The 23,661-nt window shown below is 32.6% G+C and overlaps 4 protein-coding genes across 4 annotated transcripts; 2 read left to right on the top strand and 2 right to left on the bottom strand.

The window, feature by feature from the left end:
- The first annotated feature begins 1,573 nt into the window (after positions 1-1,573).
- On the top strand, positions 1,574-2,995 carry LOC140894373 (NAC domain-containing protein 86-like). Its single transcript, XM_073302883.1, has 4 exons — positions 1,574-1,730; positions 1,845-2,122; positions 2,202-2,543; positions 2,789-2,995. Exons 1-4 carry the CDS (start codon positions 1,574-1,576, stop codon positions 2,993-2,995), a joined length of 984 nt encoding a protein of 327 aa, XP_073158984.1.
- Positions 2,996-5,806: 2,811 nt separating this feature from the next.
- LOC140894374 (organic cation/carnitine transporter 3) lies at positions 5,807-7,429 on the bottom strand. Its single transcript, XM_073302884.1, has one exon. It carries the CDS (start codon positions 7,427-7,429, stop codon positions 5,879-5,881), a length of 1,551 nt encoding a protein of 516 aa, XP_073158985.1. The 3' UTR covers positions 5,807-5,878.
- Positions 7,430-12,837: 5,408 nt separating this feature from the next.
- LOC140865018 (uncharacterized) lies at positions 12,838-15,488 on the top strand. The gene is made up of 3 exons (XM_073269500.1): positions 12,838-13,489; positions 13,586-13,933; positions 14,840-15,488. Exons 1-3 carry the CDS (start codon positions 13,157-13,159, stop codon positions 15,341-15,343), a joined length of 1,185 nt encoding a protein of 394 aa, XP_073125601.1. The 5' UTR covers positions 12,838-13,156; the 3' UTR covers positions 15,344-15,488.
- A 3,358-nt stretch (positions 15,489-18,846) lies between these two features.
- Positions 18,847-20,825, bottom strand: LOC140864804 (myb family transcription factor IPN2-like). Its single transcript, XM_073269186.1, has 6 exons — positions 20,547-20,825; positions 20,339-20,415; positions 20,101-20,158; positions 19,870-19,939; positions 19,735-19,777; positions 18,847-19,633 (listed from the first exon to the last, which is right to left on the bottom strand). The coding sequence occupies exons 1-6, from the start codon at positions 20,716-20,718 to the stop codon at positions 19,031-19,033; spliced, it is 1,023 nt and encodes a 340-aa protein (XP_073125287.1). The 5' UTR covers positions 20,719-20,825; the 3' UTR covers positions 18,847-19,030.
- Positions 20,826-23,661: the final 2,836 nt, after the last annotated feature.

The following is a 23,661-nucleotide window of genomic DNA, read 5'->3' on the forward strand; positions in this document are numbered from 1 at the left end:
TGTCGATGTAGACAATTATTTTATATTAAGATATAAAATAATGTTTATGGTTTTTGACGGTTGTCCAAAGGCGCAAAAGAAAGGGTCTTTCGGCAAAGAAAAAAGAGACTCACTATATGGGCCTTAATCTTATCAACAAAACTTGTTTAGTCCCACTATCCAGCTTAATTAAAACAATATAATGAACTAATATTCCAATTCCATTAATATTTTTGTTCGTTGCTTCTAAGTTATTAAAGAGTCCCAGCACAACTTATTTTAACGATAAAAAAAATATAAAAATACTCAGATTGTAGAGAGGGAAACACGAGTTTTAAAAGAACAAGATGGCCTTATAGATTCCACGTTGTTACTAATTCCCTCAAACTAGTGAAAATCTGGATCAAGTTGGTACGTAATGTGAATGGGCGGGGAGAGGGAGAGGGTGGCAGTCTTTAATTCCAGCAGTCAAAGATAGGGTTCAATGATTATGATTTCGTCATTTGGTCTATGAAAAATTATATTTCAAGGAAAGAAATAAAAAGTAGGGTAAATGAGGATGGTGGGACACCACATACATTTCACAGGGATAAAAAAAAATAATCAAAAGGTAAAAAGCAAGTTAGCCATGACGGGGAGCCAGGTAGTATTGTTCCTTCTGCATCCACCTTTTTTTTTAATTTTTGCATCCATTAATTTCCCAAGTGCATATGTTGGATCCACTTAATATTATTTCACACGATCTATATTGGTTTTGAGCAATGGTTTGGTTCGGAATATTGAAATACTGTCAAATATATATTATACAACATAGTTTAACATTTAGCAACAAATATATTTTAAAATTTGTCAGAAAAGAAAAGAAAAGGGCATCAAGTCATGCTTTGCAATAGATTGTTTAATAATTAACACGATGAGTTGTGGGGAAGGGGTCGGTGAGTTGGGCCAGGCAGGCTTTATGCGGGTCCCTTTAGTTTTGTTAGTTAATGAGCAGACAAAAGCATTGAAGCTTCTGTGTTTTCACATATTCATTACTAGCCCAGAATCTTGTAAAGCATACTTCCAATTATATGTATATGTATGCTATGTACGTTAATTTTAACTAAATAAAATGATTAATTAGTCTCCAAATCTCAAAAATAAAATATTAATTACTTGACCACACAACTCTTCTCCAAGATTTTACATTTCATTCGCTCACACGTAGCTCCCATTGATCAGAATTAACATAGCCAGCCAGATGAAATAAAATTTAATGGCCATAGGAGTTAAAATTAGAAAACTACAGTCTACACATAGAGCCTGATGATTACTAAAGCTCATGTTTACTAAAGCTAATGTGAATGAATGCCAACTAATATAATGCATAAAGACAAAAATTGGGATGATGTCTACTTTTGTGCATGTCTTTAATCCCCTAACCGCTAGTGGGTATCTACAAGACACTAGAATATAAAAAATATCTTTTAGTGCCATGCAATCCTGTTGGAACTTGGAGACGATACTATAAATTCGACATTTAATTCCCAAACTAATCCCTCCAATTCCTGCACATTATAAGGTCATCATAGAGAAATTAACGAGAATCAAGACTATGGGAGCAATGACACTTCCTCCAGGATTCAGATTCCATCCCACGGATGAGGAGCTGGTTGCCTACTATCTCGATCGGAAAATCAGCGGTGGGATCATCGAGCTCGACGTCATCCCAGAAGTCGATCTCTATAAATGTGAACCGTGGGATTTACCAGGTAATCATAATCATCGATCAGATTCAGTCATATAATCTCAACCCAGCCTAGCTAGCTATCAATTAAAATGTGCATTAATTGTTTTATAACATAATATATATAACATTTCAACAGATAAATCATTGTTGCCGAGTAAAGACATGGAATGGTACTTTTACAGTCCCCGAGACAGGAAATATCCCAATGGTTTGAGGACGAACAGGGCAACCCGGGCCGGTTACTGGAAAGCCACCGGAAAAGATCGGGCCGTGCACTCAGGGAAGCGGGCCGTCGGCATGAAGAAGACATTGGTGTACTACAAAGGGAGAGCACCTCATGGCATTAGAACTGATTGGGTGATGCATGAGTATCGTCTCTTACATTTCGCTTCAGGAGCCGAGTCCCCCCTCCAGGTAATATATATATTCATTCATCGACTCATGATCTTATATATAGTCGATGAATCATATATAATTAAATGTGACGGTGCAGGATTCCTATGCACTCTGTAGGGTATTCAAGAAGAACATGGTAATTGTCCCCAAACCGAAGGAGACCCTCGACCAATTGTCGAGAGATAATTATGACAATATCTCCTCCGCGGAAACCTCCCGAGATGAAACTGCTTACGACGAAAACATCATTAAAGACCACGAAATGAGTTCGAAATTCCATCCATCTTCTTCATCGGAGCTCACACAAGGGACAACGACACCGATGATTTCCGCCGACGACCATTTGTTCCCTCACTACTTCAAATCCCATGAAGTCAACAGCTCGGCCAATCAATTTTATTTTCCAGAATTAGACAACATATCAAATTTCATATCTCAGGTGATTAGCATGTTATAAAGAAATGTTACGTACGTAGCTTATATTTAATCGATAGGTTCCAAAAATAGTACCCCGGAATGATTCGTTGGGCCTGCAGTGTCTTCCTTTAGTATAAAGTTACAAAAGTAGAATTATGGCAACGGACTCAACATCTTTTTATGATCATGCTATCCCCCAACACTTTATTCCTTACCACTTCAACACTTTGGCCGATTCATAAAATAATTTGATGTACGTCCATGCAGGATGCGAGGATTCCAAGCAATATTTACAGTGCTGGTATGGAAGTGGAAACTCCTTGTCCACCATTAGCCCTTGAGGACTTCCCTGAAATTGATTTAGCAACGGCGAACTCGATTAGCGAGTATATGAGTTGCGACAGATTCCGGACCACGGCGACAACATTGGAAGATATTTTTTCCATATGCAACAACTTCAGCTACCAAAATTAATCACCAAGACATGCGTGCGAGCAGCTAGCAAGTGAATTTCTTTAATTTTTCCCCCTCATTATAATCATACTAATTGTAATATTGAAACTGAAAAGGTAGTTATTTGAAAACAGAGGATATATATATATATATATCTATATATATATATGGATACATGGCCTAGGGAATCTATGTTTATTTGATTTATTAGTGTTATTCTCTCTGGAAAGTTTTATTTACTTTCATAACCGGAATTCAAGATGTCAAACGTATCTTGGAGCTTAGCATTTATTTCTCAAAATAGTATTTTGAACCATATCCACATAAAATTTTGTGATTTCTAGAAGCTTGATGAATACCAGAAAAAGTTTATACTAAATGTAAGAAAAAAAAAAGGAGGGGGGGGGGGGGGGGGAATCCGAGCTGTTAAAAGGAAAAAAACAAAATGGAACAAAATTAAACCTAAAAAAAAAAATTAACAAAGGCCCATGCTCCTACCAATATATTTCAGATTTGAGAATTGATTAACTTGCTATAATTTTGATACCACAGCATCCTCTACGTACTCCACATTAGGGGATCCATATATACACACACATATTCAAATATGGCAATGTACACTTGGAGTGTTCGCTTATTAGGGAGTTTGCAAGGCACCCACAATAAGTGGGGAATGGATCCCCTACTGTGGCCCTTGCCACAGTAGGGGATGCTGTGGTGTCAAAACACACCACAGCAACATTTCTCTTTTTTTTTTTTTCTATATATTTTGATTCCACCTTCTCTTTTGTTTTCTTTTTTTACCTTTTTTTTAATACAGTCTAATTTTTTATTTTTATTTTATATTTTCAATTTTTCTTGTATCAATTTTTTTGTTATAATTTATCTTTTTACAATATATAATATAATAATATACCAATTGATTAAATATGTCAATATAGAAACAAAAATAAATAATTATATGTTTTACTTTGAAAATAAATAAATTTGGTAACCAAACAATTTTAAAAAATTGAAATACAAATGTTCAAAAAAATCGAATGCTTTATATTCAAATATTCTCCTCCCCTGTTGTAATTTTTTTTAAAATGAATAGAAAAAAGGACTAAAAAAAAGAATAATCAAACATGTGAAAACTGAGTAAAAATAAAACACAAACTATGTCTTCCTTCCAAAAGAAAGAAAAACAAAATGCCAAAAAAAATAAAAAAAAATTCCAAAAATTTAAATAAAACAAATAAAATATATAAAAAAATAGCCTAAAAAAATTTTAAAAATGAAAATTTTTAGAGGGAATAAAAGAAAGATGAAAACTAAAAGCCCAAAAATGGAAGAATATAAAATATATAAAAAAAAATAGGCTTAAAAATTTTTAAAAATGAAAATTTTGAAAAGAATTTAAAGATAGATGGAAACTAAAGCCCAAAAAGCTGAAAAAATTGAAATAAAATAAAATATATATAAAAAATACCTAAAAATTGTGCAGTTATGCTAAAAATTGTCATTATAAATTATAACAAGAAAATTTGAAAAGATAAAAATATATATATATATTTAAAAAAAGTAAAAAAATTATGATATATAAAAAAAGTAAAACAAAAAAGAAAACAAAAAGTTAAAAAGAATGAATTTAAAATATATAAAAACAAAAAACATTTAAAAAAAATGTGTTGTGCATGTCATTTCACACCACAACACCCAACATCATTTATTAAATATCTATATCTCAAATATCTCACATCACACAATCAAATACCCTACAAAACATTACTACCTTTTTATTTTCCCTTTAAATAAAATATTTTACAAATTTTATTTTATAACGGTCCGTTCGTAAATTTAAATGGTTATATTTATTTTAATAAAATATTATTTTTTTTTATATAATAAACTATATATATATATATATATATATATATATATATATATATATATATATTAAAGCTGAACAAAAAAGAGGGTCTCAATCAGATTGAGGCCCCCTACTGCACGCGCGCATTATGAATTTATGAGGCGTTCCTGTTAATTGGAAAAAAAAAAAAAAAAAAAAATTGGTACGGGGAAACAAAATGTTGTGGAAAACATTTTGTATGGTGGACATTTGGGAAGATATTTATCCCCAAAATGTCCACTATTGTGGGTGCTCTTAAAGGTATCCCGTGCATAATTCAATTGCTACAGAAAATGTATGTTCAATGAAAATTAGACGGGAAATTCCCACAATATTGAACGTTTGGCCGCAAATTTACGGATACCGGTGGTTATTATATCAACTAAACATTATATTGTCCTTTAGGTATTAATCTATTCGGATTTGTCATGGACAATAATTAATGCACAAATGTGTTGGTGATCGCATCTGATTGTCCTTTATGTAATTAATAACTAATAATAAATGGTAATTGATTTTTCAATACGCGTTTTCAAACTTGTAATCGCTCATATTACACCTTCAATTAATTATTTGATTATCTCATATATATCACATGCATGAGAGAAGATGTTTAAATTTTGACAGAAAAAAATACACAAGGATAGATGCATCATATTATTTGATTATCTAACTTGAGAGAAGAAACATACATAACTCACAAAACAAAAGTTTGAGAGACGATTATGAATCATGCATGATAATATAAATAGGATAAATCAATAAGAACATTATATTAATTTGAATATTGCATAAAAATGATTATCCCACCATTAAAAGTTTTCAGTTTTCCAACAAATTTTTTCACACTTCATCTTTGATATCTACGAATATTGAAGGCGCATATATCAAAGATTAAGTGAGAAAGAATTCGTTGAAAAGCCGAAAACTTCTAATCCCACCATACCATGAATTGATCCTAAATCAAACTCCCAACTTCAAAACAAATAATAATAGATTCAGATCACTTCATATTAATTCTCCTCTTCTTCCTCCATGGTGTCGCACAATTTTCTGCCTCTAGTTTCAGGCAGCCACAAGACAAACAAACCGCATAAAGAAACCGTCACTCCAAACACGCCATAAGACATAAACCCATTATTCTTTCTTCCGGCAGCCACAAGCACCGGGCTGAGAACTCCGCCAACCACCAGCGCCTGCCGCACCATCGACACCGCCGAGTTCCTCACGCACGTAGGAAACAATTCCAGCGTGTAAATCAGGACCACATTGAAAGCCGTGCACGCACTAAAAAAAGAAACCAATTCCAGCCCCATTTGAACCCCTTTCCTGCTCACCAAAACACATGCAACGCTGCAAATTCCGCTCAGCATCGACAGTCCCAGCACCGAAACCTTCCTGTTCAGCTTCCCTATAAGCAAAAAGGTTATCAGCGACGCCGGGAATTCCGACGCTGCGTTTAAAGTGACGCTCAAGTATAGATCAAAAGACAAATTGCCCAGTCCCAAAGGCATGCCGTAGTAAATCATGCCGATCCCGAATCCCACCACCATGACGGCCAAGAGTTGCCGCAAGGCCCAGCCTTTCCTCAGCAAGATCTTCATGGCAGCGTATATATCGGTCTCCCGAGGCTTAATCTCTTCCGGCCACTGCATGCACCCGTCAATAAAGCTCTTCGTTAAGTTGCTTTCATGCACGGCCATACTTCTGACCGTCGCAGCAAATTCATCTTTCCTCCCCTCGATGAATAGCCATCTAGGAGACTCTCTGACCAAGAAATACGCCAAAAACGAATAAATGATAGCTGGAAAACAACTCCAAATGTACATTAATCTCCACGAAGAACCTTTAAGCAGGAACGCCATCGCCGGGAGAGAAAGAAATCCAAGAGTGAAGTAGATGAATCCAAGGATCCCAACTTTTTCTCTCCATCTCTTCCCCACTCGCTCGGCTGCCAAAACCAGCGCGCATGTCCCGATTGTGGATCGGCCTAAACCGCTGAGAAAACGCAAACCGGCATACATCCATACATTCATCGAACAAGCGGTTAACATTCCAGTTACAGACATTAATAAACAAGATGAAACAAGCATGTTCTTTCTCCCCAGCCTTGAATCTGCTAATATAGCCAGCGTGAACCCACCTGCCAAACAACCTAAGAAGAAAGAAGAAGCCGGAAGGCCCATTGTAACAGATCCCGCACACTCGAGAGACCATTCGGAAATAATGGATGTGTGAGCAGGAAAGTCCCAAGACCAGGCATCCTTGGGAAGCCGACATATGTTACTTTTGTCGCCACAAAATGTACTGAAATTCTGGGAACTCGTTGAATCATTAATATTGCAACTCCATTTGGGTTCTGCGTCCGTAAAGACGCTGATGAAGACCTGTTGAGCGTCGAAAAACCATGCAATGGACACAAGCGTGGTTTGGAGAAACTGCATCCACCCAAAGTCTCCGATGCAATATTCAATAGTGTCGTCCAGGGAAGGGTACCGGCGATGCTTTTGCGGCGATGGAGTCTCGGACGGATCATTATGGGAGAGTAGAGCATTCGAGTCCATCGTTTTCCTTTATACATTTGTCAGTTCCCAAGCGCAGACAGTTGCATATATAGTGAAGTACTTAATGTTCATTATTAATTATTCTCAAAAAAAAAATTGTTCATTATTAATTACTTTTTTTAAAAAATGTTTTCGAAACAGTATTTATTAATTATTTACCAGAAGAATCCTATCTTCGTTTGGTACGAAAAGATTGGACATATTATCGAGACCATGTTCCTTACTAACTCCTAGCCAGAGAGATAAGATTAAAAACTATATATACTAGGTGTCAAAACAGAAATTCTTACAATATCATCCAGGTAGGGGGGTGAGACTATGTCTTCTCCAAGTGCACCATAGTCCTTAGATGATGTAGAGCACATATGATAACATGTGGGATCCACATGTTATTATGTGGGTCTTTCCTTGATTCAAGAACTTAACTCCACCGGGTGTAGCACACCTGATATAGCATAGTTTCACCCACGTACGAGTTAATTTTGTGACATGATGTTTCATCAAACTCGATCAGATTCATGAAAGATAATATTTTATGTCATAATGTTATTTTTCAGTTTAAGTATAAATCGGATCGATCTTACGAATCAAGATCTATGAAATTATCTCACGTATAAGATGGGAAAAAAGGAAATTTTGAGAAATTATGAAACGATAAAAATATTAAATATGAATACGCAAGTTGATTCGCAAATTTCCGAGACGACGGGGGCTTACAAATTTGGGAATATTATATTTTTGAATAATGCAGAATGTAAACTATTACTTTTTTTTAAAGATAATAATTGTTTTGATTCACCCACAAATTTATCCTTGTTGAACAAAGCATATATACACATTATTATTATATTAATTAAATAATTACTTCTAAAATTTGTAATTATATAGAAAGCCTTGATATATATATATAATTTTTTAAAAAACTTGAAATGACGAAATTAAAGTTTCAGGATCAAGTAATATAAGCTGATCAAGTATGCATTGCTCTGACTCTGAGCTTAAGTGTAAATTTTTTTTTTAGTTTTCAATATGATTCATTCAATAAATTAACAACAAAGAAACTCATAGATTTTGGGATTCGGTTGGAAAGAGTAATTTGGTTTTGGGAAATGACTCTGAATATCATAATATTTTATTTTCTTAGATTATTATTATTTATTGATATTGATACACAAAAGTACGCTGGAGTACTGTACGTACGTGTAACGTGTTTGACTATGCTTAAAATGATTAACCATGAATTGACTACGTTGTTTCATAACTTTAATTAGTTAATATGGGCACGAATGGTACAAATATATATGGGTGCGAGACGTGATATATATTCTTTTCTTTTTTTTTTCTTTTTTTTTATCGGGAGTTTGTTATTTGATATTGCAGGTCTCTGTTGTATTATATTTAGATATTGATATCGTATGAAATATAAATTATTGTCTGTAAATTTTTTTTTAGTAAACTATAGAGTGATAGAGTCATGGAGATATGTTTTGTGTTTTGGGCATAACCTAATTTGCTGGGAAAGGCCGCATTGATTCAGAAATTCCATGTCTCCATCAGATATGGAAAAATCAGATCGATTTGACTTAACTTAAGTTGAAAACTGAAGTAAATTATTTTCTATGCTTGGTTAATTTGAAGAGAGAAAAAAAATCAAAATTAATAATTTAAGAAGTACAAAAAACATTCAATTAAGCGCGAAACGTGAAAACAAAGCTTCACTCGGACAAATACGTTAAAAAGTGGTCAACTTTACGGTTGACTATATTAAGTGTGAAAAATGCAATTTTTTTTAAAAAATAAAATTTCAAGTTGATTTTTTTTAATGAAATTTTAAAATTAAAATTATTTTAAATAGAAAAATATTTAATAATATAAAATTTTGAACAAAAATAAGGTAAATGCATTAACATGAATTTTTAGCTCACCGTCTTTCTTTGTGACTAAAGGATATGACACTTGATCCGACAACTATGACAAATGTTTTACTTCACACAATTTGTGTTTTTGAAACTCATATATTTGATAACTTGAAAATTTATGTATTTATTTTAAAAAAATTTATATTTATGTAATATTTTAATCGGTTGATTACTTGATAAATTTAAATTTTAATATTAATAAAAACTAAAAACACTACGCTTAATTTCATACGAAGTCTGCTTAAATTTGTAAAATTTGAAATCGCGTCTTTTCATGCTTTTTAAAAATAAAATCGTGAATAACATATAGATATAGTTGGACAATGATTAATATACACAGAGTGTTGGCTTTTCAAACTGAGCAGAAGCACGAAAGAAGAGGTCACCGCAGAAGTCAGAACAATCAATGACACTACAATTTAAAGAATGACATGCACTGAATAAATAGCTAGGAGGACAAATAAATTGATAAATCTCAATCTTAAATGTGTATCGAGACTATGCATGCATGTACAAGTAGCATCTAACGTTCAAAATATCAAGATCTTCACGATACATATCAGATCAATTTTAAAAATAAAATCAATTATACATGTAATCGTTATTAAATTTCAACAAGTATATATAAAAATGTTTTTTTTTAAAAAAAAAAACATTCACATGAAAAATAGGCATAAATCATAATCAATCTAATATTATTTCCGATGGTTTCACTCACTTGCCGGTCCATTTTTTTTTTCATTATAAAAAACTCTTTTGACGGGATAAAATGATTATTTTACATAGATCTTTTGGGGATTTTAAAATTTTAAAAACAAAAAATTGAGGATATTTTCTTGATTTATATCTCCATAATAAAAATTCACAGAATAGTTTATTAAAATACAGTATTATCATTATTATTTATTTACAAAGAAAAATATCATAAAAGTTTGTAATAATTATAGTTATAAAATAATTATATATTTTATAATAATAAAAATAAATAGTTATTCTTCAATTATATATTTTTCATTTTCTTTTTAAGTCGTAACTAAAATATACTCTAATGTTTATACTTCGAAGCATTTTTTTTATTAATATTAATATATAATATTATGAAGTAAGTTTTGAAAATATATAAAAAAAATAGTCAATTAAACAAAAATAAAATATGAAATTTGTTTATAATATAGTTTTTTCAATAATTTATTTAATATATGTGAATATATCAACAAATATATATTTGATACGAAATTTAAAATTTTAAAATCATTGGTGAAACAAATGAGTAGGCTATAATATGGTCAGTTTGTATTTATGTCGCAATAATGTGGTCCTTAGTTGAAGCGACACGTGCCAATGTTGTGTTTAACGGGCCGAACTCATGACCATTGTATAGATATCTGGGACTGGGCTTTTTATGAGTCCAAAACCATAATATATGTCAAAGTAATAGATAAATTAAAAAATTCTCTAAAAAAAAATAGATAAATTTTAAAACTACAATGGATAAGTAGAATATTTTTTTAAATAATAATAATAATAATAATAATAATAATAATAATAATAATAATAATAATACAAGATATCTAATATATCCTATTAGCAACTTCGAATATGAAAAATAGATTCGAAGACTACATTTTTACCTGCAATAGCTAAAATAACAAGGTTCAGTTTACACCAACCATTTCTATATATGAAACTATGAAAGACCTATTATTTATTTATTCCTAATTTTTAAAATTTAGTCTTGCCTTGGAAGTTGAGCTACCAATTGGCGTCAATATATATGTCGACCCACTTGGAGCCAATTGATGCCGACTCTTTAACTGTTTATATCCACAAACGTTTCATTTTAACAAAAAAATTATAAATAACAAAAAATTATAAATAACAAAAAATTGAATGTAACTCTTGCGGTTTACAATTAAAAATCCAATAGAAAAACATTGCATTTGATAATGTTTTTCGGTCATATTAACTTTAATTGATAAAAAAAAAAAATTGTTGTTGAAATATATAGGCCGGAAGCGATGTATGAGATAATATTAAATTTGATAAGAAAGAGACAATATCTAATTTCTTTAAGGTAGTAGGACCTACCCTAAAGTATTATTATAAATATAAGTTGCTACATGGTAAAAATAAATCAATAGGTGGGTGAAAGACATATCCTACTTGGTACGAGATTTGATATATTATCTTAGATTTGTTTGGTTTGCCCAAAAGATGCCAATTGCCCAACAACTTTGCTAAACGGCTATAGCCTATACATTTCCACGGGGAAATAAGGGCAAAGATAATCGATTAGAGCGCCATTAAAAAATGCCATGAGATCATAATTTTAATCTAAAAAAGTTTTAAAAAATTATAAGTTTGATATATCTCGAAGAGAGAGTTGTCTATGCCACACCCATACTTCCGATGTATATTTAGACAAGATGATTCATCAGCATTTTTTGTTTTGAATTCAAATATTATCGCAAACATCTTGTATAAGAAAAAATACACCGAAAATAACAATTTCAGTGTAGTATATAATGAAATTTACCACCAAAATTCTCCTATTTATGTTGATTTTTTTGTTGGATTAATTAACACGCTTTGGTGTACATATGCCATAGGCCCATAGCACCTGTTCATGTTAATTATTGATTTGTTAATTTCTAGTTAGAGCATGATTTTTTTATATAGTCGATTCAAATCTTGAAAAATCAACTATGTTGGACTCTAATTTGGCTCAATTTAGTATTTGAATTCGAGATCAATTTGTTTGACTAAAATTAATTATATGTGAAGCTTTATTGAGTTAAGGTTTGAAAAGAGATCAAGTTATTAGGTTTGCAAATATATTTGGGCACGATTACTCGAAAGTTTTTCTACTACTCTCGAAAACTTGAAACCAAACTCGGTTCCGTAGGCAAGACTAAACATATCTATCATAATAATCATATCCGAACATAATTAGCTTCTGGAACCAAATCCTAAATGCATTTGGGTATTATAAATTCTCCAAAATCTGTAGCTCGAAACCATTGAAAATAAATCGAGTTTTTTGCACGAACTATATGATGAGGAGTTGTACGATAAAACATATGGCTCATGTTAGCTTTAATTATAGTATTGGGATACATGCCGAATATTGGTTAAGTATATAATAATAGTAATCCATGGCAATAGGAGAAAATAACAGTAATGCAAAATAGTAGTGGGAAGTAATTAAGCTGTTACAGTTGGAGAAACTTCAATTCCCCACTTGAAAAACTTTCATGGGACTCCCGTACTAAGTTATGTCCTAATAAAATATGTCTTAAAACGGTAGGTGCATACATAATAACTTGATGACAAGTGCAGCAGCTAGCAATATTATGATGGGCAAATTTTTTTTTTTTTGTGAAAAAAAGGACATTTCTTAAGAAGGGCGAAGCCAGATGTGGAAAGGAAAATGGTAATTCATGAAAACCCCTTCTCATTTGGAGTGGCTCAAGAGAATAAAAGAAGTAATGAGACGACAATTGCAGTCCAAAAGCAAGAAATAAGAGAATAAAGCGACAGCTCCCCTCCCCGATCCCCAAAAAACACACCTCTATTTGATCACTATAATATCACTCTTAATTTGTCATCTTCTGATCACACTCTCTGCCGTTGGGTAGATGGACTGTCCCTTTTGTCCCTTCTTGCGCCTAAAGCTACCATTTCTTTCACTCTAAACCTCACAATATATCTTCCCTGTGCCTGGATTCTCCTATCTCTTGTTCTTGGTTTCTTTTTTCTTTCGATCTCATCAACACTTGGGATTGCAAAAAGTGCGTATATAGAAACAATGGCTTCGAGGGGTCATAGGAAACAGAGGTGGTGTGTTCAACAGCTGACTCCTCTGATGGAAGGCCCGGATTTCGGGATGGAAAGTCAAGAAGGGAATAAAAAGGAGAGTTCTTGGGAAATTATCAGGGAATGGTTCAGATTGGAGAGAAGTGTGCCGCCGCCCGGAGGTAGCAGCTTCCCATCTTCACCGCCGTTGTTCGGATCCGGCAACGTTAGTCCTGCCAAGATGCAAGATTTAAGGCTTTTACTCGGCGTTTTGGGTTGCCCACTCGCTCCCATTCCCATTTCAAACAAACCCATCTCGCAACTCCACATTAAAGACATCCCAATCGTGAGTGATTAATTAAATTAGTCAAGAAACTGCAAACTTTTTTTTTTTTTCCTTTTGTTCAGTCCAGTTGAATTTTGATGATTGACATGGATACAGGAGACATCCGCGGCCTATTACATAATTCAGCAATACTTGGCGGCAACTGGGTGCTCGAAGCAGCTGAAATGTGTGAAGAACATGTACACATCAGGGGTCGTGAAACTGATACGCTGCGAAACGGAGATTTCGTCTGGTAAAAGCGTGAGAACGATGGGTTCAAGAAGCGGCGAAAATGGGTGTTTTGTCATGTGGCAAATGTCGCCGGGCATGTGGTCACTTGAACTGGCGGTCGCCGGAAATAAAGTGGTCGCCGGCAGCGACGGAAACATTGCGTGGAGGCATACGCCGTGGCTCGGTACTCATGCAGCTAAAGGTCCCCAACGTCCTCTACGTCGTATCATTCAGGTAAATGAATGATTCATTACTATGACTCTGTACAATAACTAATTGCATTCATGAATCTGTATTAAATTCCGGGTTTTTGGGCGTAATTAAGCAAAAAATTAATTGGCAAAAAGCGTGAGGATTACAGGTTCCAAGAAATGTTTTTTTTTTTTTAAAAATCATTTGCAAACAATAAATAGTAGGGATTTAATTTAGTGATGGATATGGGAACTGACAGTGTCCCCTGCTTTACCCAACACTTATCTTTGGACACGCACAGAATTTATGAAGACAGAGCATGTGGATACGGGTACTATCTGACATCATCACCTAATTATTTTGTACCCCAATTATTTTGCATGTTAATTTTTTTTCGTATGACGATGTACGGCATTTGATCTAGATCTCGTTGAATCATTATGCATTTTATTTAAATTATATTTTATTTAAAATACATGTCGAGTGATAGTAAATTTCATGATACCTAATGTTTTGTATTTTGAATTATAGAATATGATAAAAGTGTATGATTGAAGATACGTATACCTTGATTTTGGGAAGTGCCCATCTACAAATTTATGTGCTTTTGGGCTTTTACTTTGTTGAAACTCCCATCCTTTATTTCTTTAGTTTTTGCCACTATTTTATCCATTACAAAGATATATATTCCTGTGTCAAACCAAGAAAAGCTGTGCCAAAGAGATATGCAGCTATCGATCTTGGATCCCTACAAAATTTCAAATATGATAAAGAGATCACATGCTGCCACACTCTTGGATCCATAAAAACCATTCAAATTTGAAGCTTTGCTATGTCTTAGTCCGATCGGGACCACAAATATAAAATGACACTAGATTTAATATTATTTAAAATCATAGGAATATATTTAAAAGGTATGTACAAATTAAGTTTTTTCACCGTATATAGGGCCTAGATCCAAAGACCACCGCAAGCCTCTTCGCAAAAGCGCAATGCCTCGGGGAGAAACGCATCGGAGACGACGACTGCTTCGTCCTGAAAGTGGCAGCGGATCGGGCAGCGGTCATGGAAAGAAACGAAGGCCCGGCGGAGGTAATCCGCCACGTCCTCTACGGATACTTCAGCCAGAAGAGTGGCCTCTTAATCTACATGGAAGACTCTCACCTCACCAGAGTACATTCAACGGAAAACGACACCGTATACTGGGAGACAACCATCGGCAGCAGCATCGGAGACTATAGAGACGTTGACGGGACATTGATCGCACATCAAGGGAGGACGGTGGCCACGGTGTTCCGGTTCGGGGAGACGTCTATGCATCACAGCCGGACAAGGATGGAAGAGATATGGAGGATACACGACGTCGTTTTCAACGTGCCTGGACTTTCATATGACTCCTTCATTCCTCCGGCGGATATTTTTGATACAGAACAAAAACTAGTTTCCCCGTGACGTGATCATTTCATTTTAGGCTAAATATGTTTGGCCAATAATATTTGTTCCGATGGGGAATGAGTAATATAATTATGTTTAATCATTGTATATCTTTTGTACCTCTGAATATTAATTTTCGATCGATCTCACTTAATCATGCAACTAAAAGAAGAACGATATGAATCGATATTGCGAATTAATTAGTAGCACTGGCGGCAATCATTTGCTACATTTTATAAGTTTAAATCAAATTAAAAGGCGTACGCTATTTTCCTTTTCAACATGCTACCAACTCATTCCAATATGTCTATAATGAATAATGATAATCTATTTGTGTTTCAACCCATATTAAATAAATTATTGAAAAAACAATATTTAATGAGTGTTTTAATAGAATTAAAAATTATGTATTTAATGGATATGGTAGCTTGATAAAGTAACATTGGTCAATATAGATATCAAAAGATATATTTGAGACGGATAAAAAATGAAATGAAATACGTATATTTATGATGGGGGAAAAAGTATTGTTTATAAATTTTGAAGCTCACTGCTTGTTTGATTTAATTTTATGTTCGATACTTTTATGAGATATTTTAAGGAAATGCATATGTATAAATTGGATTAAAAATATTGATTTATTTTTTCTTTAGTTAATAATATGTGATGTTTTAACGATATATAAATAGTTTGTATCGAATATCACATGGTGCTGGGTTTTTTCCCACACTTCTCCAACTCTCAATTGGTCGATGACCGAGAAATATATTATTTGGGAGAACCTAAATATACATGAATGGTAAACCAATATTACCTATAATCAATAGATTTAATTGTATCATACCTGTTTTCTTTACAATCGTAAACAATATATCCTTATTATATGTGTGTGTTTGTGTTGGAACGAAATATATCACAAGTAGATGTGATTTATTTTTTATTTTTTATTCTTTTGAAAGATATAAAATGTGATATATATATATATATATATATATACATATATATGATATATTGTGTTTTTATTGAGTTTCACCTTCTCAGTGTCGTACTTGAGATTTTCTTGGTTCGAATCGAATTTTTTGAACATAGGCCCCCTTAAAATGAACTATGCATTTTATCAATTAAAACTACAAAATATAAAATAAAACATGTAAATTTTAGGAGATATTATTTGTATATAGTACTTACATGAATTAGAACATTCAAATTATTAATGTGATTTTAAACTTTACCTTTATATATCTATATATAATAATAGAACGGATTTTTTTGGGCCCCTCCAATCTTGGGCCCTGAAGCGAATAGCTTCATCAGATTGTGCTCAAGTCCGGTCCTACACCTTCTTCACATGGGTTCATTATTAAATATAATTATGCGTGATCCATCTCCGAGAGCTAGCTAGCCTCACATATTTGGGCTCTTACTGATCACTAGCTAGCTCAACTTCTCGTCCAAAGTTAAATTCATCATGAATCGTGAAGGTTAAATTCATCATGAAGAAGAGAATACACTGTACAAGATGAGATTATATGAAGCACATTTTTCATTCCCATTCAGTATTTGAAAACGTTTCTAGCTAGCTAGGAAAGCAAACAATTGATCTTGCTATATATATCTTCGTCTGTTGAACCTCTTGGACTTGGGCTTGGGCTTGAAGCACCAAAAGCAAACAATTGATCTTGTTATATATATATATATATATATATATATATATATATATCTTCATCTGTTGAACCTCTTGAGCCGGCAATAAACTGCCAGATTCTCGTAAAACTAGTACTTACATTAATATATACGATCATTATATTTAAAATCTACCTGTATTGTCGTTTATTTGACTATCATAGTTCGCATGCTATTACATTAGTCGGGACTTTATCCAGTATGCATAAAAAATAGTAGCAGTTGCGGGTTACATGTCATACAAAATAAAAATAAAAAATCAACTTGCATTGCATGGGAGTGCGGGCAAAAGGAAGAAATGTGGTAAAAAAAAAAATAAAAATCAACGAACGAATGAGCATTGTTTTTACTTTTTAGTACTCCGTGTTCCAACGACGCAAGCAACATGCCAACAAACGTATGAAATGAGGAGTGAGTATCTATCTATCTATCTATTACTGCTTTTTGATTGCATACTGATCGACTTTGCTCCCATAAAGTTAGAAGCTTCATCGATATTTGTACACATAGAATTGCGTTTTCTTTCCTTCTACCCTCAACCCTCTCGCTTTAGCTTGCTCGATCTCTTTAATTTTTTTTTTTTTATTATTAAATCTTTTTTGTAAACCAGATTATATATTATATATATATTACACACTTTACTTAGATTTTACAAATTTTAGTGTCGTTGATAATGAGTTTTCGGATTTGGCAAATAAATTTATAAGAAGTCATGGTTACAAGTAAGAATAAATTTACAAGTACGAGGCACCATCGATTTGGTGTTATCACAATTCAAAGATGATACCAAAGGAATATGGAGGTGTAAAGAAGATAAAAGAGCATGAAAGTTCGATACTCTTTGTCGGCTTTCACTTCCCAAATACAGAAATTTTGGATCCATCTTTGGGTTTCTAGCTACATTTTCTTTACTCTTTCGTAGCATATCAGGGCTAATATTTTCTTGATTAATTATTTAATCTAGATAACATTCTTTAAGACTTAAATCACAATAAAGTAGAGTCAAAAGAGGGTACTTAATTACATAGAAAATCAAATCACTACGTACAGATCCGTTAATTATATATCTGATACTTTCTTAAATTAAATTTTTTTATTTTACGTATGATTTTATTTTAAAAATCCAATCTGTTTCTTTCTTCTTCTTCTTCTTCTTCTTCTTCTTCTTCTTCTTCTTCTTCTTCTTCTTCTTCTTTTTTTTATAAATAAAATAAAAGCCAATTAATTTCTTTACGTCATTGTGATTTAAACAGTTATTACACTATTCACAATCACTATAGCTAGCGACGCCATGTTCTATGGCTTTAATTTAAACCCTTCCGTTTTCTTAATCAAGCTGATTCACGAACACGCATCACTTTGGTGTTACCCAAAGTATTAATATAGTGTTCGACAGAATTTCTAAGAAATAATTTTTAACTTTTTATTCATAAAATTTTAAAATTTTGAGAAAAAATATTGATAATTACTTCGTAGAAGTTCTCTAAAACACTAATTAGAGATCGGTACATTCGGATATATATATATTTGTAATATTACACATTTTGTAACTTGCAGAATTTATGGTATAATATAACAATATATAAGAAATTTTTTAACTTGAAAATTCTTTGGTATATAATATGACAATATTTATAAATATATTTGGAATTATAGAATGTTCTGTAAAAGGCTTTGCGGCCAAACAGACAATAATCGTTTTAATAATAGTAAAATTAATATTTTATGTTATAATTTCACTTTAAAAAATTAATGAAATTAGTTCAATCTCATCTTTTACTAGATAATAATAAAAATCTCTTTTATAATTTGGAAATCATTAAATAAGTAGGCTTAAACTAAAACAAGGGTGCTTACCTAGTTAGGGAAACCAAATATCAATTCATGGTAAAATTCCAAACCTCTTAACAATTAGAAGCACTATATATAATAAAGTACTTATGACTGATTTTTTTTTTAAATAAAAAAAAACCTAAAATTTCCAGTATAATAGAGAAACGATGAAATCCCTCAAGTAATCAATCACCCGAATGGCGAGTTCCGGCCATGAGACACTCCGCCGGCACTGATTGCATGGGGGTTCATCCGGCGAGGAGACGACGGCGGCCTTTGGAGCTTCACCGCATCAAATTTCTTCTCCCTCATCGCGTCGTGATCATCGCCTGACAAAACGGGCTTTGCCTCGTAAAAATCCCCTCCCGACGTTTCAATGTCATCAATATTGCATGATGCAGCAGCTGTGCCCAATTCCTGAAGCCTCAGATCATCGGCCCAAACATAAGGGCTTTTCCCCGTGTTGCTGTTGTATGAATTCGGCCTCTTTCTCGTCAAGAAATTGTCGTTGTTGTTGTTGTTGTTGTTGCTCCGCATGAACGAATCCATGGACGATGATCTCTCCAATATGGTTTGATGATGAAGTTGATCGAGATGATCACTACTTCCGTAAATGTTGAGATCTTGAAGAGATGGGAAACTCATGGCGGAAACTTCAGGGTTTATATTAGGCAGCTTGTTGTAGCTGGCGGCCGCCATGTTTTCTCCTGCCAAAGTTTGACATGCTTTTTCAAGAATGGACTGCATGTATTTCCCTTGAGCCTCAATTCTCAGTTGAAGATGTCTTTGCACCTGTAAAATTTATGTATATGACTTGTAAGATTTTTTTATAATTTCATTGAATTAATATGCATGAATACTGATCTGTAACGAGAATATATATATAATATTACCTCTAGTTGTTCATGGAGTCTTCTGTTCACCTCCATTTGCATCCTAATCAGGTCAATTATATATATATAGTTCTATTTATTCAATCAATTAATCGTCAAAGTACCAACCCATGAAGATAATGAAACACCACGTACTCATTCATGTTGCGTCCAAGCATCCCAGACGACGATGCAATGTTGTTCCGTTGAAGTTCTAAAGATGAAGCTACGTACAACAAGTAAATTATTTGATCATTCATACTTTTCAAAAGGGTAGACTCAAGATTGAGAAATTAATACAAAAAATGGTACTGCGTGCATATAAATCTATTAACCTATGAGAGTTAATTATTAGAGACAAGAAATTAATATATCTTAATTAATTACCATCTTTCATTGAATGTTCACTAAATTCTTTGTGAGGCTGCTTTCCAAGCCTGAATTTCTGAAAGTACAAAGCCAAGAAATGAGTTATATATAAATCACAGCTGCATATAAAAAAATTTGATATATGTAATTAAAAACTAAGGATTCAGTGCACAAAAAGGAAGATCATGACACACACACACACACACACATATATTATATGTCCCATGATAGATATATATATATAGAAAAAAAAAACCTGAAGATGGCTCTTCAGATGATATAGAGTCAAACCCTTGACCCCCATAACTCTCATGATAGTCTTTGGCGTCGCCTCTAGAAGATCACAAATCAAATTACAGATAACGTAACCAAGGAACTCATGATTTTCAACAACCGATATCGATCATTGAAAATGATAAATATGACGTACAAAAACGTGTGTATATACTAAATTAGATACATACTATCAGGTCCCCCGAGTTGAGTAACAGCATCGACGAATCGTTCGTGAAGCTCAACGGTCCACCGGAGACGAGGCTTTGGATCAGTAGTAAGAACAAGGCCCGAATCTCCTTGAACACACATATTGGAGCGGTCGTGAGGATTCATACTTGATGGTTTCTTGGAATGGAACATTATTCTCTCTACTTTCTCTCACTACTGATATCGAATAAGAAGATATTCAAGAACAAATGCTAGCTGTACGCTTCAGAGAGAATAGGGTCCGGTTTTGAAGAGGGAGAAAAGGGAATTAAGACTGTGTTACTCTAATTAATAGACAGTACCGGTATGTAATGTAATTTAACCCCAATGAAAAATAACAATAATAATAATAAAAGATAAAAGTAAATAAAATTGGCATTTGTTCTATTTCCAAGTCACCTTTACTCAAATTGTGCAACTCATTAACTCCTTAACAGTTTATATACAATATATGACTCGCTAAAATTTGAAATTAACAAAACATTAAATAACTAATATTTCAAGATTAAGGTTCTTTATTTTGATAGTCTTTAAATTTCTCAGAAATACACACACAAAATTTATTTTTACGTATGCACACAAAATATGCTTGGTAGTTAATTAATTAGCTATCAATCTCAGTAGCTAAATCTTATTTGTTGCGGTCAATTAGTTGATCAGTTTTCATGCCCATTAAAGTATATTTAATTTACTCCGTACACATTACTGCCCCTTGAATTTTGTGTTATTATCATAAAAATCATGCATAATTCGTCCCAAGAATTATAGATTATAAATTATTAATTCTACATTAATTGAAATCAAATAACAATATCTCGTAATGACAATATTAAAATTTGATCCATGCATAAATTAACTTATAATATAAAAATGATCAGGAATTTAATTTATAAGTTAAGTGAATGCATTCTCGATCGATGAAACTTAAAGATGTAAATACATATTAAAGTATATTGTCTTTAAATGATTGAAACTATTCAAATTATATATATATATATATATATATCGATGAAACTTAAAGATGTAAATACATATTAAAGTATATTGTCTTTAAATGATTGAAACTATTCAAATTATATATATATATATATATATATATATATATATATATATATATATATATATATATATATATATGAAACAAACATTGGATTACTATAGATGGTCAATAAAAAAAGTTAAGAGTAGCCAAGTAGGGTCTTGAACATCAATGCGCAAAGCAAGCAATAAATCTATAGCTTCTCTCCTTTTTAGTTCTAAAGCTTGGGGAGTTCAATATCTCCAGTGCTTTTGTGGGATAGAAGATTTGCATGCCCCTTCACTTTCTATTACAAACCACAGACAGACAAACAAAAACAAAAGTCCCAATTCCCAAAACACACACACACACACACAGGTTTAATGAAAAAAATTCTAAAATTATGCAAAGCCAGCCTCATCACACAAATTAATCTCTTTTCATACTTCGTATTCATATTACAACATTAATGCAATTAAATTAGATAGAAATTTGAGGTACTTAATTTATGTTTATATATATGTATTTGATTACAAGATGGGGTCAAGCTTTTTCACTATCACCCGAGTTCGCGGAAATACATTTATTTTTACATGTTTAATTAATTTGAATGTGCCTATTAAATAGTCTATGACTTATTCAGCTGATTAGCTGCCCCATTATTACATATATAAAAGGGCATGCATCAAAAGTTGAGGTTTAACTTTTAGTGGCTCATTTAATCTATAATAATAACAATAAAATCAAATTATATTATAGTAAAAAAATAAATCAAATATTGAAAAAGCGGGTTGGATAGATATGGGGATGCTTGCTTGAATTTTAAGCATCTTCATATGCTTTCTCGAATTTATTCCTCAAATTGAATATATTCCTCCTCCTTTGAGTTCAATAAGCGCGCGGGACCATACGTACATACATTATATATAATATTCTTCCAAACTTTTTACCACTTTGATTTGATTAAATGGGTGCGATTTTAATTAAATCACACGCACATACCCAATTTAACCATAACAGAGCCCTTGTAAATTTTAGTTTTATTATGGGTGATAGAGTGAGTGAGTCAACTCGATCGGTTTCTAATCTTATTGGGAATCTGATTCGTGCAGGGACCATTTGATTTTCATGGGCTTCTTTTTATCTCAAAAGTCTAAAAACGTGGAGGCCTTCAAGATTAAGACTCCAGGTTTTACAAATTTATCCGAAATATATACGAGTAATCTCTTGTTAGACGAGTGAAAATTAACAATACTATCAATATAATAACAATATTTTTTCATGAATTTATTCTCATGGACTCATATTTGTTTTTTTCCTAATATACATATATAATATTAAGTTTTCAGAAAATTATATGTTGGTCTTCCGATCCACTCTATATGTTATCATGTGATTTTGGTCTTCCACTCTATATGTTATCAAATTCTAGTTTTATCATTGCCCCCAATGGGGTGTCCAAGTTGGAAGAGTTGGTGAACTCTTGACCATAGGTCAGGAGTTCGATTCTCCTTGCCAACACCTTCTTGGACTAGCCTGTCACACATGTCTTGCCTAGTGTGGTTTACCTGACTGACCTAGTTTGCAGGCTATTGCGTTAGTCCGGGAGTTTACCCAGAGTGCACCGAAAGGTAGCGGCTGCGGGTTTTCACGTCACAAAAAAAAATTTCTAGTTCTATCATTGTTGTATTTGCAATTTTAGTATTCTTTTTTTTTATGATGTGACATACTTCCAATGAAAAAAAAAACAATTGTCAAAATTTAAAAAATACAAGACTAAAATTGAAATTATATAACCTAGAGAACCAGAATGAAAAAAAAAAAAAAACAACAACAAATATATAAGAGACTGAATGCAAATTGAGATTTGATTTTGATTTTCCAACAAAGACGATCAATCAGTTTATTCATTTTGATTTTGTTTATTATTATTATTATTATTATTTTAGAATCAATGCTACATGAAGTTTTCATATTCGCTATTTTTGACTTTTAATTAAATCGATTAAACGGATCATTTTGGTTGAAGTTAAATTTTATCATCCTTAATTTTGATAATATTATTATTTATTATTTTT

Source organism: Henckelia pumila, chromosome 4 (genome assembly GCF_033568475.1).
Source record: "Henckelia pumila isolate YLH828 chromosome 4, ASM3356847v2, whole genome shotgun sequence".
NCBI lineage: Eukaryota > Viridiplantae > Streptophyta > Magnoliopsida > Lamiales > Gesneriaceae > Henckelia > Henckelia pumila.

Bases quoted from the DNA above. Each gene is read 5' to 3' on its own strand.
- LOC140894373 (XM_073302883.1), top strand. From the start codon at position 1,574: ATGGGAGCAATGACACTTCCTCCAGGATTCAGATTCCATCCCACGGAT. The intron at 1,731-1,844 runs GTAATCATAATC...ACATTTCAACAG, and splicing joins TGAACCGTGGGATTTACCAG to ATAAATCATTGTTGCCGAGT. The intron at 2,544-2,788 runs GTGATTAGCATG...ACGTCCATGCAG, and splicing joins TATCAAATTTCATATCTCAG to GATGCGAGGATTCCAAGCAA.
- LOC140894374 (XM_073302884.1), bottom strand. From the start codon at position 7,429: ATGGACTCGAATGCTCTACTCTCCCATAATGATCCGTCCGAGACTCCA.
- LOC140865018 (XM_073269500.1), top strand. From the start codon at position 13,157: ATGGCTTCGAGGGGTCATAGGAAACAGAGGTGGTGTGTTCAACAGCTG. The intron at 13,490-13,585 runs GTGAGTGATTAA...ACATGGATACAG, and splicing joins ACATTAAAGACATCCCAATC to GAGACATCCGCGGCCTATTA. The intron at 13,934-14,839 runs GTAAATGAATGA...CACCGTATATAG, and splicing joins CTCTACGTCGTATCATTCAG to GGCCTAGATCCAAAGACCAC.
- LOC140864804 (XM_073269186.1), bottom strand. From the start codon at position 20,718: ATGTTCCATTCCAAGAAACCATCAAGTATGAATCCTCACGACCGCTCC. The intron at 20,416-20,546 runs GTATGTATCTAA...GTGATCTTCTAG, and splicing joins TCAACTCGGGGGACCTGATA to AGGCGACGCCAAAGACTATC. The intron at 19,778-19,869 runs GTACGTGGTGTT...TGACCTGATTAG, and splicing joins CTTGGACGCAACATGAATGA to GATGCAAATGGAGGTGAACA.